The sequence below is a fragment of the Styela clava genome, chromosome 8 (genome assembly GCF_964204865.1).
Source record: "Styela clava chromosome 8, kaStyClav1.hap1.2, whole genome shotgun sequence".
Lineage (NCBI taxonomy): Eukaryota > Metazoa > Chordata > Ascidiacea > Stolidobranchia > Styelidae > Styela > Styela clava.
Genome location: NC_135257.1, coordinates 14,499,420 through 14,516,063, shown reverse-complemented (window position 1 = coordinate 14,516,063; position 16,644 = coordinate 14,499,420). Strand labels below are relative to the sequence as shown.

General features: G+C 32.4%; 1 protein-coding gene across 4 annotated transcripts in view; it reads left to right on the top strand.

Annotated features, from left to right (window-relative positions):
- The window catches only part of LOC120345501 (focal adhesion kinase 1-like), a 105,164-nt gene that overhangs the window by 28,695 nt on the left and 59,825 nt on the right, over positions 1–16,644 (top strand). For all 4 annotated transcript variants that reach the window (XM_078114941.1, XM_078114942.1, XM_078114940.1 and 1 more), the window contains 10 exons: positions 7,222–7,324; positions 8,193–8,295; positions 9,707–9,882; positions 10,395–10,482; positions 11,132–11,274; positions 12,575–12,770; positions 13,793–13,897; positions 14,520–14,600; positions 15,924–16,040; positions 16,499–16,613. In XM_078114941.1, coding sequence (XP_077971067.1) covers positions 7,222–7,324; positions 8,193–8,295; positions 9,707–9,882; positions 10,395–10,482; positions 11,132–11,274; positions 12,575–12,770; positions 13,793–13,897; positions 14,520–14,600; positions 15,924–16,040; positions 16,499–16,613 — 1,227 coding nt within the window. The remainder of the gene's footprint in view (positions 1–7,221; positions 7,325–8,192; positions 8,296–9,706; positions 9,883–10,394; positions 10,483–11,131; positions 11,275–12,574; positions 12,771–13,792; positions 13,898–14,519; positions 14,601–15,923; positions 16,041–16,498; positions 16,614–16,644) is intronic.

Sequence of the window (16,644 nt, the reverse complement as noted above, 5' to 3'; positions counted from 1 at the left end):
ATTTGGCTGGTTATATTAAATTTTATGGAAAGATATTATCGCAATATTTCTTGCTATTAAGTTTCATAACATGAATAAACGCTGTAGTTGTAGTCTAGCAATTGATTATCTTTTATTTGGTTTCGTTCTAACTTGGCATTGCTGACGTAATCAAATTAGTTTCGTTGGAATGCTTATTCAGAAATACCAAAATATATTGCCTGACATCGATAAGGGCCGACTAGGAAATATTTATCAATACTGTTATTGACTTTTTTTTTCCGCCTCCTTCCGACCTCATATCAAATTAGTTCGTTATTTGAATTCTTTTATGCAATTAATATGGGCATTAAATATTACAACTCAATATCATAAGACGTTTGTTTAATCGTCGAATAACGACTCTAAGTATTATCACATGCTATCAAATCTATTGTTTTTGTTCATTCACTGATTGGTTGACACTTGACATAGTTTTTTAAGCATTAAATATTCCGATGCGATTCCTTGAGTAGCAGAATCTTGATCTATTTCAAATTTTACCTACGGCGCCATATGTAGATTTTAATAAGCGAACAGTAATATTATATCGATATAAAATTCCGATTTTTATTTATTCGAATGTTATTATTTCGAATTTGATTTAAGCCTTGCATTTGGAATAGGGGACGAAGGAGGACGTTAATAATCGTTCGTACACAAACAATCGCTGATGTTGAATTTTAATAATAATATAATTTTCTAAACCTTCTGAATCTTTCTAAACCTTCTATGCGTTAAAGTGTTCAATTACAATAAAAATTTTTCAGTAAGTTTGTTATATCAACAACTAATATTTTTAGACGTTACTATTTTTTTAGGAATTAAAATAGGTAAATCGTCATGTTTATTATGGAGTTCTTCATGATTATCTCATATCGTGTGGTTTTGTTGCTTCCTATGTGATATCATTGTTGCCTTTTATCTTACAAGAGTTGACATCGACATGTAATATGGCATGTAGGATTATACTGTTAAAAAAACATACATACCTTATAGTGTTTTCCTAATCATTGAATTTGCCAAGTACACCCTCCAGTTATCAGTTCTTCGACAAAATTTTGCTAAAAAATTGGAAAGTCTATTTCATGTTACTCAAGATTTTTTATTGTGTACATCTAAGCCCTTTGTATAGCCGAACGTTCGCCTTTGGCTATGATGTCATAATACTTTGGACAAATGTTTATTATTGAAGCAGTGTTGCTTTTGGTATATAAACCCATAGTAGTTGGTCGAGGTCACTTTGTGGGATATGACGATCGCTTAGTTAGTGAACCTCTGAGTGTTCGTAGATCTTTGGTTTTGATCCCCGTTTAATATTGGCTTATGTCGGTAGTTCGCGTGTCAACGTTAATTTATCAGGGACTGCATAAATACATTCCAATGCAATTTGAAGCAAATTATTTGCCAAAACAAATGCGCCAGACTACTTCATCAAATCATGTGATGAAATCTGACAATCGCTTCAATTTACATCACGCCATAAAGCTATTAGTTTTATATATTTCAAAAATTCCTGTAGGTTCGGTTCTATGTGTATGAGATTCGTTTTTTTGTATGCGGTGACGTCATCAGATTCCTTTTTATGGGGTGAAGTTTACGATTGTTCGCGATTGGTGGATTTACAGTGTTTAGGACGCATTTTAATGCTTTGACAAACAGTGAGGAAGACACCTTTGTTCGTTGCTATTCAACATTTATTCAAGTTCATACGTCTGTAAATTTCATGTTCTCATAATTCTGATTAATTATTTACTATTATATATGAGTCACATGTATGTATATATGCCTACGAGATTTTTTATGATAATTTAGCAGAAATGCAAATTTGTACTCTAAAAAGATCTCCAAATTTCAGTGGAATTTCGCCGTAATCTCTAATTTAAGACGGATGTTAGATTGTGAACCTCACAATAACGGTAGTTCGTACTAATTTTGTATATAGCAACTTTGCTTTGTTTTCTATTATTTTCATATAATTTCATATTTGTTTCGTTTCCGAGATACATTTTGACATTTTGATCGATATTCCTTGTCAGCAATTGTTATTTACCAATCATCTACCACAGATAGAATGACCTTCCAAGCATACCAGTGCGTTTTTTACCACATTCCAAAGCCGGAAATAGTTGGCGTATTTTGAAGGCATTTTTTATATCCCTCGTCACGATTTGTTGCTTGCTTTTGGCGTCTTGAAAATGCGATGGTTATTCCTTTATTTCGCGTAACTATTATATTCATGTATTTTTGAGATAAGTAAATACATATCTCAGCATAATCCAAGAATTTAAGTATTTGAAAATGTGACATTAGCATATCATGGATATAGTTTGTTGAAAGATGTTTTATGTCTTGTAAGGGCCTAGGGTCGTTACCGCATACCGACAGTACGCGACTTTCTTTTGCTTTTGTTTCGCGATGTTTCGGATACATGCATTCAGTAAATACAAAATTCAGTGGTTTTTGTTTCACAAAGTTTCGAATAGTAACTGCATTGTTCATACACTTTAAAAGGACCTTTTAGTACTTCCGCTTGATTTGTTGTACTGCCACATCCTGGACACGGTTCGACATCATGCATTCAAAACGACATAAGATTTAGTAGTTGTATAACATCATACTTATTCTTTTGTTTGGGTGTCCAGTGCAGCTTGGTGTGAGCTTATTTATGACTTGTTGCTTCAAAATACTGTAATGTGAAAATTGAAATTCTAATGCGACTGTCTGAGTGATGTCAATTTTGAAGTGAGCAGAAATCAGATCGAGAAAATGGATTTTCCACCAACACAATTTCTATGTTTTCAGGAGGTTGCGATGAAATTAGTATAGTATTAGTATAATGGGGGAATATCTCAGAATCGACCGTTTTTATTTTTTTTTATGAGGTGTCGATTTAATGTTGACCTACAGTTTAATCGTTCCTTTGCTGGTGACTATAACTTGGTCTAATGAACCACCAATGTCCATTCAGGCCTGGTTTGTCAAAAAATTCATGTCTGCCGTTACCAGAACACTTCGTGTTATGCATTTTGAAGCCACATTTCAACGACGGTAAAAGCTTTTGTCTGTGCATTTCCTCTACTAACACGCAAATTATGTCTTCGATAATGTTGTTCGGCATAGTTTTTCGTGCCAGAGAGCCATAAACATGACCTAACTCCCTATTTTTGGTATCGTCCTCGATGTATTACGTCACCTGTGCGTCATTTGGAAATATAAACTCCTGTCTCTAACCACCGTAACGTTGTGTGAATTTGGATAAAGCATGAAATCCTGCTTTTGCATTGGCTAAATAGTGATTAAGTACAAATGCCCATAAGGCATAATGAAGCACTGCACACACTAGTGGAAAATACCACTTAAATTATTTCAGTCACTAATCCTTTCATTGGTATGGTAGCTGATCTTCCATTATTTAGCACAAAAGTATTTATGACGGGAGAATGGAACTGCGTGTTGATTCATCAAAGCAAATTGAGTCGGGTGTGGCCAAACATAAATATACGACGTAAATTCACCTGCGGCCGTCCGAAATCAAACATGAATATATTACTGGGAGTTGTTTCGAAATTCCTAGTTGACGAAATAACCAAAAACAAATAGGTTCTCGTGACATTCAAAGGCATTAAATTTGTCGAGTGGGTAGACTGGAGTGCGTCTGGCTGACATTGGTTTGGTCTTGCTGGCTCTGCATCGCTAACCTAATTGTGTAAAGCTGTTTCTGAAAGTGTTTTTACTTTCGTCGTCGTCATCTGCTGATGCGTTTTCATGGTCTTCTATCGTCCTTGGCTTATGGCTCACAACATGCAAATGTCATGTTTTTGGAGTTGTACGGGATGTCACAATACTTATCTTGAATGGGAATATAATATGGGATTCGGTAAGGATTTTCCTTTGAGTTTCTTGTTATTTTGTTGAATATTTTTTTCTGTGTGGCAGGTCTAGGGATGTAATATTGAGAACTGGTTTGTAAAACCTGGTCTAAATGTATTGTCTGGTATTGTTATTACATATCCAATCATGACATATCAACTCTATTCTTCTGAACCTGAATAAAAACAAAATTTTTTATTAAATGTAACATAGATTGTGACTTTTCCCTAATATACCATATAATATTAAAATATTTAATCTTGGTAGTTTATGCTTGGCTACTTGTGGTTTTTCAACTATGGTGGTAAAGTGAGGAAAGGTAGAGATGGGTCATTAGTTTAAAGACTTGCTAAAGTATAATATTGCCGATATATAGCTTTATTTTTTAGTATTTCATTCCTATAATGTTGATAACTTTTTCAGTTCAGTTTTAAGTTCATTCTTTTACTATAGCTTTACTGATACTGATACTCTCTTTATAGGAGTATCAATGTTTCGAGTGTCAAAATTTTTCTATAATTATGTTGATACTAACAGCGAAACCATAGTTAAAAAAAGAAAAACTGGAATTTACTAATAATACAATTACTGACTGGATTAATAAATTGGAAAAACCAAATGAAATTGCTATGATGGTTTTAAATGTTTCTCAACCTGACCAACAGGAGGTGAACTCTGACTCTGTTAATCCAGAGATCATGGTAACTCAGATGGAAGAAGGTAATGTTGATTAAGTCATTGAATGGCTGTGTGGTAACTGGTATGGTTGGTATTGGTTGAAAATACCAGATGTACCGAGTATATGTATTTGTTGTGCAGGTAATTTTATGTTCACTCAGCTGGTGTATAATCAAATACCTGAATAATATTTTGGTTTTGTAGTTGTAAAACAACAGATTGTTTAGCTGCCATTTTATCTTTGTAGTATTAAAAAATGGGGAGTTCTATAGGCTAGTCCAGTTTATAAATAATATTCGGTATTCGAAAAGTGAGTGCTTTCCTTTAATTTCGGAACTTTCTAGGAAATGCTTCATCCGTAACACTTTATTTGCCGTGAACTCACATCTGTTTATTACGAGTTTACCTCTAGGCAGAGAATTCTAATGTCAGAACTTTTTAACCAATAACTCCTCCTGTCTTTCTGATCATATTGGACTTAAACTATTTAAGTGTAGTGACAATCAGCATTTACTATTGGGTAATGCTCCACCATTAATATATATAATCCGTGATCGCCCGTTCCTTTTCTCAGAGAGAAAAGTCACTTCACTTCTGAGTGTGTGTGACATTACGAAACATTTAAAAGGCTTCTATCATAATGATAAGTTATCGAAGTAGTCTCATGTTGAATTAAAAAAAGTTATTAAATCGATTAAAATAGATTATATCTGAAACACAAAAAATATCCATCATTCATATTTATTAATGAAATAAGTTTTTAAATTTTCAATGAACATTACATTAAAGTATTTCATCAGGGTAATGAATTGTGCTAGACTTTTTTGTTTTGAAGAATCAATAAATTATGAATACAAGTAAATATAAAAAAAAACAGAAAAAATAATTGAAAATTCCCTTTAATATTTTCAAGTTTTATTTATTAATATGGGGTTCTCATTACACAATAATAAATCAAAGAAATATTGGCATCATCTTACAGTTAACATAAGTGAATGAGAAGTCCTAGAAATCCTTTCACGCAAGCAAATATGTGGCAGCTTGTCCTTAGTAAAGTATCAATGAAGAGCTAATTTGGTCACTTTTTTATTATGAATACTCAGTATCATATTATAGAAGAGGTTTAGCAGCAGTTATTAATAGTACTTCCTGTGCTGTCGCTCATTCCATGGCCGTAAACTATCCTTAATAAATTTTTATTAGGTGACAGTTTTTGGGATGAGCTACCAATATTTGTTGTCTGTGTTGAATGGAATGGTAGGTAGGACTATCATAAGATGAATAATATAAAGCTTAGTTAAGGATATGCTTATTTAATCATCGGTTACTTGAAAAATATAGTATTTTGCATCGAGTTTTGTGGAGTTATTGATGCTGATTGGGAAAGCAGAACACCATTTTTCGTTATAAATTTGCTTTATTTGAGATTACTTAGTTAGTGGTTTAATATTAAGAAGTGTATTTTTATTGACTTTATCTGTCTGTTATTGAGCTTCTTTCTTAGATTGACGTTTCAATATTACAAACCTTTTTGAAACTGAACTTTACGAAAAACAGCAGTAGAAACTCATCATACAGGGTGACCAAAAAAACAGAACTTCTTAGAAAATACTAACAGAAGACTTATAAAATTTATGTAGCACTTGAACTTCTGTTTGTGCATGATTGTACCTAAAAGTTTCAGTAATTCAGGAAGTTATGTCCTTTCAAGAATATGTTATGAGCGGCCTGGGTTTTATTTTTCGGGTTACCCTGTATAATTTTAAATGGAAGAGCTGCTTGGCATATATCCCATTTTTTACCCTATGTGTTACGATATCTACATGATTTCCATGTATTATATGCCTTGTCTATTCAAATTTGGGCGCTCCAGAAGTGTATATACCAATATGGAGGTAACTAATTTTGTTTTCCTACTTTACATCAAGTTGTATAAAGGGACTGAAACCTATGACAGGGGGTATATTTACTTGGCTAACACAGACAATCCCCGAACTCGTAATAGAACTAAAATAAGGAAAGTCAGAATAAAACTATGGTCTGACCCTAACCTGGTACATACATTACGATAGTACCAAAATTTGTGTATGATTTTGGTGATTGATTAATTAAGCAGTATATAATTGCCTAATATGCTATTCTTGCTCGAGTATTGGTCATAACTGTCAAAGTAATATGATGAAATATACGATTTATTGATAATACCATTACTTTAAATATAGTTTTATTAATCACATTTTCTTTGAAATTTCTGCACTTGAATATTGAGGTGCAGGTTATGGCTTATGGGTTATCTTAAATTAGGTCATGGTATTGCTCACACTAAACTAGTGAAATATGATCTGATAGTGATTGGAAATGTTCAAAATTCATTTAGAATTAAGATGATTAAAATCTTCTGCATCTGGTAATTTTGCAAGGAAATCACTGCAGAATTTCACAAACTCAAATTACCGTAGTTTTATCAAAATTTTTGACCCAAATCCAATTCATTCGTTATTTATACTTTATATTAACGCTATAGCATAATTCTAGAATACCGAAGTGTTAGGTATAAACATTTCTATTACTGTTTTGAATTTAATTTTCACCCTGTATATTATATACAATTTATATTAACCAGAAAATATGTCAAATATGTATTTCTTTCAGGATTCGACGAAGACAACGCAAACTGGGTTCATTCCAAAGAAAACGAACAAGAAAATATGAACAGAAATAAACAACCTTCACTTCCTGTGCCGAGACGACAGCCGTAAGTCTTTTAAATCAAACATTTTTTGCGACTTATTCATTAAAACTAAGAAGTCAGGTAGGCTACTACATAGTATTTAGGGGTACTATGAAAGTGCAGAAATGAGTGATGAAATGTGCTGCTCCAGAAGTGTGTGTACCAATATGAAGGGAACTAATTTTGTTCCATTTTACATCAAGTTGTGTGAAGGGACTGAAACCTATAGACAGGGGGTATATTCGCTTGGCTAACACAGACAGCCCGATCTCGAAATAGAACGAAAATAAGGAAATTTGGAATAAAATTATGGCCTAAACCTAATCTGGTAAACACACTAGGGGAGTACCTATATTGTAATCATTGCTGTTAAACAGATGTACGGTTAAGCCTGATTCATATTTTTTCATCACTCAGTATCTCGGAAATGTCCATTGATGTCATTAAATTATGAAAAAGCTTGGCAACTCTTCATCAATATACTAGACATCCACCAAATATCCCAACTGTATAAATCATATGCAAATTCAAAATAATCAAATGCCAAACATTTTCAAAATAGACCAATATTGATTCCTTGAGCCAGTGGAGTATTGGTGGTACTGAAGTAGAGCTGACCTCCTGAACATAATGTTGTTATGCTACATCTATGCTCTTATTGAATATTGCTACAAACAACTTCCTTTAGCTGACCAACTTATCGGAATTATGCGAGTGGATCCGGGGGTTCACACAAAAACTCAGCGGCGTTAATTATGTCAAATTGATCCATGATCAGCCAGAACTCTAATGTGTCACCTCTATAACTTACTTTTTCAAATCTATCTCTTATAATCTTATCCTAACTAGTCATTAGTCAATCTACTAGTAATTGTCTAATTTTTCTTTTTAGTGATGTTCCAAACTTTGGAAGTTTTGACAAGAGCTTGATTAAAATTCACCAAGCAAATGGATCTCTCAGTACTGTTAAATATGCTGATTCTATCGATATCAAGGTAGGATTTATACAATGAATTTTTATGCCAACCTTCGACAGACATTTTTTTTTTGTTTTGGGTTATTACAGAACTGAAACGAGAGTTTTCCTTTGTTGTCTGTCTGCCTTTTGCTATGCTTCCAATTATGGTAATTATGTCTTGGTAAAAATAAGTGTTTAAGGTTTTGTGTTAATCTGTTTTCCATTCTCCATCCTTGAAAGAAATGATCATGAACGTTTTGTTTAATTATGTGGTTTCATAATAAATTGATGTTGATTTGATAGATAATTTCGTAGGCCGGCTATGTATTGCCTCAAAGGTTAGACAACTAAATTTCTATTCAACAAAAATCTGAGTTATCATTTTTATTGAAAGTTCTCAAAATTATGATGTTCAATTACCTATAAAAGTTTATTTATTGATCAGATATTCGTTTCTTTAAGTTAGTATTTATTTTTCATAACTCTATCAAGTTTTGAACGACTTGATTGATTGTTTAAATCACATCTTTTGTTTTGTAGTTTGTTTTCAGTCATGATCATGACGTCAAATATAGATTGGGTTTTTTCTTACTTTTTACTTCAATAATTCACGCACACTTGGTATTTACTTGTGATATAAAACATATTTGATATTGAATCTGACTTGAAATTACGATTCAAAAGTTGGATTTTTTATTATTTGCATATAATTTCTTATTTTACTTTGCCGATTTCTTATATTTAATAAACTTTTGGAATACTAATTTTATTTTCTTAAAAAATTTGTCACCCACAAATATGCATTTCATACCATATTTGATCAATGGATTGATATACTAGAATTGTGGAATCAATTTCTAATCCGCTTAATTCTAACCATTTGGCAATAGTAGAAATTGCATTTTCAGTCTTATTAATAAGATCTATTAGTGGAGTTGGTGTTTTCACTTTTCAGCTGACATGAGCAAACAACTCCAGCCCGTTTGGTGATTCAATCTGTCATTGCATGCAATAGACTTAAATTATGATCGTAGTCTGTTAAATTTTGCATTTCAGGTTATCACATAGTTTCATGATAGGGGACGTTAACAAAACTTTTCGTTTTCTCGCTCACTCGATTCGACAGCGTGCACTTCACACCACTTCCTTTCGCCTTGCGTGCGGTCACATGTAACTTTTTACATCACACTTACATGGCCCACTGGTTTTGGTGGGCAAAACTTTTAGCCCCAGCCCACCCCCTATGACAAATTTTTAGCCCCAGCCCCCTATGACAGCATATCAGGGAGAAATCCTCACCCAAGGTGTAATAAGTTTGGCAGGCAGATTTCAAACCATAGTATCTACTTACCTAATCATGGGTGCTTGTGCAAAACCTTGTTTAGAGCAAACAATAAATGAATGCTCGTAAAAAATACAAATTTACAGTTATTCTCAATTTCGTTTAGGGGATCATTCATGCACTTGCTAATCGTATACAACCAAATGGATTGTTGTATGAAAATAGTTATGCATTGAGATTAAGACATGAACCAACTGGAGAAGTACATTGGCTTCATTCCAATCTCACAATGCAAGAAGTTACAGAAAGATATGGACACCTTCATAATCCAGAAGACTGCAGGTCCGTTAACTAGCTATTTTGACAGCCTTAATAAACAATTTAAGAATTCAATTTAAGATGGTTTATTTTTAAGGATGGATATGCATTTAAAAACTAGGGGATTAGGGATAATAGTTTTTAGTTGTACAATAACTGAATATGAATAACTCAAATTGATTTTCTCTTGTATTAAACATGCCAATATAGAAAAGTAAGGTTTTCCAATATTCCAATTTCCATTATTGCTATATGTTAGTATGGAATAAAACACATTTTCTTCACCTTATGTGTTTTTAATATTTTGAATTTTTCTTCTGCATTTGTGAGATTATAAGTAATAAAATGTAATTATATTTTTAATATTTTTTTTCACTGTATCATATTAATATAATTGCTGAAGAATTAGATGGTAGCAAGCTGTGAATAAAAAAGCTGAGAAACGAAAAATGAAAAAAAATTGAATACTTTTGTTTTGAAAATTATAAACTATTATCTTTTGTGTCAATGTGATTTTTTATCACTATTCTTTCAAGATATGAACTTCGCGTCCGTTATCTACCGAAAACATTGCAAGATCTTTATGATAAAGACAGAACAACATTTATTTATTATTATAACCAGGTATATTGTTGGTATCCATGTATTGTCTTAAATATTTCAATGAAAACACTTGAAGCCACTTTTATCTGATGGGGGGTATCTTCCTAACCAGTTTGTTATTGAATATTAAGTGTTATTGAGATTTCCACAATACAAGTTCAGACCAGAATCTTTCTGATTCGGCAGTTCCAACACAATATATCACAATCTGGCCAAGGTCATAAGCATGGATGTTGAATCTGAGATCTTTGGACCATCTTTCCCATTTTAATTTAGTATTTTTATTGACCAGTGGCATTGCAGACAATGTAAGCATTGCAAGTAACAGATCTGGGTTTTATGTATTTTAACTCGGTCTATAAGATTGGATAATATAAGATTGGGTATGTTGAACCAAAAAGCTTCTATTTGGGTTAATTTAAAAGATTGATAAACTTATTAAAAATTGACTACTTTGTGCGAAAGAAGAGTCATTTTTATGTTAGGGCGATGTAAAAACGAAGATTGGTTACATAAGTATTGGTGGAAGCCAGGAATATTTTCATTTTTAATCATTTATCCCTAATGAATTTTAGCTTTTTTCCAAGTTGTTCAATGACATGTTGCTAAATTTTGAATGTCTCACATTGTACTGATCACAACATAATATTATCTGCTTCAAATTTCACAGGTGCATATGGATTATTTGGAACAAGTGGCTGAACAAGTTGATCATACAACAGCCATACAACTTGGATGTCTGGAGATTCGGAGATTTTTCAAAGATCTACCGCAAACTGCCTTTGAGAAGAAATCAAATTTTGAACTTTTGGAGTGAGTGTCATCATTGAGTTCAAAATTGTTTATTGTTCATGAAATTTTGCTTGAAGCAAGATGTCAAGACTTGTCTGATAATACTTTCTCATGAAAATGAGATAATGAGCAAAAACTGAAATTTGAATTGAAAAATTATCTTTTTTATACGGTCCTCCTATTTTTTCATATTTTAATAAACCGTTTTTTAATTTGTTCATTTTGTTGATATTGAATTCTTAGGTCATCCTTTTTTTGCTCAAAAAGTCCTGGCCATTCAGATGCCTAGGGTATTGTGTATTGAATTGCAGGTCCTTTCTCCTTGTTTACTTTCTATTCCGGATCCGTATGTGGCTGTTGCCACAAGGATGCGTGACTGAGATAGTATTATGAAGATAACTAATAATAACATAATCTCTTTCCACAAAATATCAAGTATATTTATGAGTTTTCGTCAGATCATAGTCTTAATTTCTTCAGATAAAACAATTGTTTTATATTTATGAGCTTTTCGTTAGATTATAGTCTAACGAAATCTTATAAATATACTTGATATTTTGTGGAAAGAGATTATGTTATTTTTATTTAAATTCAGAGCAGTCAAATATAATAATATCAATACATACATATTTCAATCAATATAAGCACTAAGCAGAGTTAGTTTTTATTCACTCGAAATGGAGTGACTGTTTAATTTGTAAAACCATCATGCTCTAAGTTTATAATTATACTTTTGTTGTCATTGTATATTGAAAAATTTGTTAATTTGGCCATTTTTCATTGGAATATGGGATTGTTCGATTTGTTTAGCAATTAAATTATAAAAAAAGTACCCAATTGATTTTTTGTGATTCTTAGTGCTTTAGCCCAAGAATGTACAACCTTAAATACAGAAGGGCCAGATACAAATAACCCGGTGAAATCGTAAGCCGCACCTTTATTTAACATAGGCTTTCTAGTAGTTGTAGGCAAAAAACTTTACGACATTGAAACATCATATGCATAAATAATAATTGGACTCAGGTATAGGCTTCACAATACAGAGGGATTGGAATTATTCACACATACCAGTTTAAATTAAAGTAAATTAAAAACTTGTTTCGGGGGCCGCATAATTTTCCCTTGTGGGCTGCATTTGGCCCACAGGCCACAGATTGCACACCTCTGCTATAGCCCATTAGAGCTAGGTTGTTCATCCGACCTCTCTCTTTTTTTCACCTCTAAAAATATCATGCAATCTATTGATGAATATTAATAATAAATGTCACTGGGTTTGTACAGGTTTATGTGAAGATAACATTTTTGAACATGTTTTGAACAGGAGAGAAGTTGGTCTCAGCAAGTTTTTGCCAAACAGTGTAATAGAAGGCATCAAAACAAAAGAATTACGTCGACTTATTGCTAAAGAATTTAAATCAATCTCAGCATTATCTGAAGAAAGATGCGTTTTCAAATTTTTTGACATTTTAAGAGGAAAAACTAGATTTGATCACGAAATTTATAAATGTGCTCTTGGGGTGAGTTATTAATGATTTTTTTATAGTTCTCATAATAAGGGTTTTTCACATAATTACTTTGTGTTGTTGTTTGTATTCCAGTTCAACCCCCATTTTCAAAATTCATTTCACGGTAAATAAGCTTTTGTCTTTTTCATTTTCTTTTCTTCATAATACAAAAACAAGCGAATATGAATTTAAGGCTCCATGATTTTCTGCTGCAACTTGGTCAAGTTAACTATCGAAATAATGGTATTATTCAATGAGTGCTTCTATGACTAGGATTATGGTTGTTAATTCAACTTATTATGAAAAATTATTATAGCGTGAACATTTTGTCAAAATTCATTCAAGTAGTATTCAAAATTATTATATTGGTATTTTTCGTGGTTTGGATTGGCTGGAATTTTAAGTTTTTTGTGTCAGGTTGCTGTTGTTCCATGCAGAAACATATTTTTTTCACATTCACAATATTTTGTAATGAACGAAGCTATTCTAATCACAGTGGTCTTTTCTTCTTACATTCATTGTTTCGTTGTTGGAGTGTAATCTTTAATTAGATATTTCACATCGATTTTGGAATTTCAGGTTTCTATTTATTCTCTCAATATTTTTCTTATTACTTCCTATATTATGGAATCCAGCTGCTTCAGACCATACGCAATACATTTCGTCAGTTTGCTCTCATTGTGAGAACAATACGCATGTATCAGTGCAGTCAGTTTGAATTTGGATTATAAAAGTCTTAAAATATAATACTTTTGATTTCACCTGGAGTCAAATTGTATTTATTAGCCAAAAGGTATAGTTTCATGAATATAGTCGTACCATGTAGTTCGCTTGCAGTTGCAGTCTGGTTTAAGCGTTATTTGTATGATACACACTCGTTATTGCCAGTTTAGTGTGTTTGGCTGTGTTTTCAAATCAGCTTCGCCCATATATTTTTTTAAACATGTTCTGCAGCTTTAAAACAATCTTTTTTTTAAAGAATGTTTAATCTAGAGATATATTCAATTTTTGTTTCGATGTTGTATTTTCTATAGACTGAATGGAGTATTGCAGTTGAGATTGTTATTGGACCAGAACAAGGAATAAGTTATTGGACAACGAAAGGTTCATCACCTACTGTGTTAGCAGAATTTCACCAGGTATGTTGGAATGGTTTGTTTGAGGGAAGGATATGTGGTGATTGGTAATTTACATGGAAGCCTTTTTAAAGGTTTCTAATTTTTTTCTAATCTAGTGTTTTCTTATATCATTCTTTTCACTTATGAAAACTAGGCCTGTTTATCTTCTACTTTTCGTCTGGTCGTCCATTTTTTCTGTCCAATTTGGGTATTGTATGTTAGAAATGTTTGCCAATTTTCTTCAATAAAATGGAAAAGCACCGCAATATTTCAATATTTGAAATGCAAAATCACTGTACTAAATATATATATGTATATGTTAGACAAAATTTAAAATTTCAAAACTGTCGTAGTTGAATTCAGTAAATGTATTGCGAAAATTGCAATTTACAAAACTTGTAACAGCTAATAATGAGTGCAGAATAGCTATTTTTTTGGAATTTTTCCCTACCTCCAATTTCTGTATTAAGTATCTAGATGCGACAATGCCCTAAAAATATTACATACAATATAAGGAAAAACCGTCATATATAATGTAAGTTAACTTTATTAATAATTATTCTTAGCTTATATGAATAAAGATACATAAAAGCAACAATGCAACTTTGGACTCAATAATTAACATAATTCTTTTCTTTTACAGGTTCAATCCATTCAAACTTCATCATCAACAGATCCAACAAAGAAAGGAACTCTGCAACTACGAATTGAAGGAACAAATGAGGTAAGACTATCAATATATTTTAAGCCACCATAAATGGTAGCATAAGTTGTTGGATTATGGAGTCTTAGTGATGCTGGGCAGGAAAGTGGAAGTGATGAAAAGAATTTTGGCTGATGTTTACTGACGATCATAACCGCTTAATATCTGATCCACTTTATCTCAATTTTTATATATTTTGGTTTGTTCACAAGGCTGGTTCCCAGTTACCTATCGCTCAATTTATTGGGGTATAGGGAGTATATCTTCTGATTGGGATTGGATAGACAGTATATCTGTCAATCATGCCAGTTTCCCCATACCTATTTGTGTGAAACAGTATTTTTTTCTTGTCAAATTTATTTATAACACCAAATAAATAATTAGATTAGGTGAAATATTGAGTTTTTCAAAAGTTGTAGACTATATTTTTTTGTGTTACTCCATCATCACATACCTAACCTATACCTACATACCTATCGACATCAAAAGAAAATGTATCTGAATCTGATGTTTAAATTTCGAGTCTGTGTGAGTTCGGTTCACACTCGTTGTCAATCATGTAGTAACCGAGTTCTATTTATTTTACTGTATTTACATATATATTTGCTGATTAATATTACAAGCGAAATTTAGAAACTGGGGGTCATAGCAGGTTACTCTAATGCCACCTAATTTCAGTTCACTTCTGATATGATGAAGTTTCGACATTTTGTGATATGTTGTGACATTTTATATGCAGACATATCGGTTTAATCTTTTTTGACTTATTGAAACTGGTTGTTATAGCCAGAAGTATTAAATTTGTCAGTATAGAGTTTTTGAATTATTTTGTAGTTATTCTGGTTATTACCAGTTCAGCAATTCTGATAAGAGAAAGTGGAGAAAATTCATTGATCAACATTACAGGGTTAAATTTATGTAACTGTCATGTCATGCGCATCGAAATTGCTCAACCATCATAATTACTTTGCCTGTGAATTTTAAATATCCTAAATGCAAGTAATCAGATTCCAATGATGGCCCATAACAGCTATGACAGAACAAGGTACCGGTATGTGATTGACTTCCAATTAGTGTTCGAGCTGCAAATTCTTTCTTGAATTGTTGCTTCACTGTGCTTAATTTACAGATATTATAATTGACTGTGTTAAGGGAACGTGTACCTCGAAAAATTAAACCAAGCTCAAAAACTAATGTTAATTTAGTAAGTTATCCACCAGTCAGACTTAGAGAAAGACAGTTTTTCACCTCATGCATTGATGAAATGGTGAATACATAATTATTTTGTTTCAATATTTCTTCAATTTCTCACATATTTAAAAAATTTTCTTTTTTTTCTTTCAGCCACTGACCATTACAACAACATCGTTATTTGAAGCTGAAAATATTGCTGATCTAATTGATGGATATTGTTGTATGGTGAATAATACAACAAAGAGTTATATTGTCAGATCTTCAATGGTAAGTCCCGTTTTTCATTCAGTATTAGTTTCATCTTTTCAAGTAGGTTATGTCGGTCAGTTCAGCTTGGGGACAAGATTCTGACGTACCGGCAACTGTTTTTTATTGTCTGAACTGCATTTCTAACTTAACTAGAAACTATAAATGGACAATAGGATTTCCATGTCCATTCTGTAACAGAGAATGATGAGAGTATGGTCTCTCATCCAGTTGCCTGCCTATGTTGGGTATGTGAATAGTTGTCAGTTATTTCTTACTGATGCATGGACTTCATGGGGTAAAAATCATGACTTATGAGTGGTTATGAAAACAAGGACAAGGATTTCAGCTATTCAATTGTTAACGAAGGAATCCTTTTCAGCTTAAAAAGTGTTTAAGACTGGGATGCTATTATATATGAACTCCCGATATGCCAGGAATTGCATCTTACTCAATTACTGTTTTTTTCTGTGATGTAGAATAAACGGGAATTGCCTCCACCACCCATGGAAGGAGGACCCGGACCACCGACTGTAGAAGCAAGTCCTGTACGTAGCCTGTCTAGAAGAATAAATAAAGCACTTATGTCATCTGGTGAGTTTTAAGAATAGTTTAGCTGTTTTCA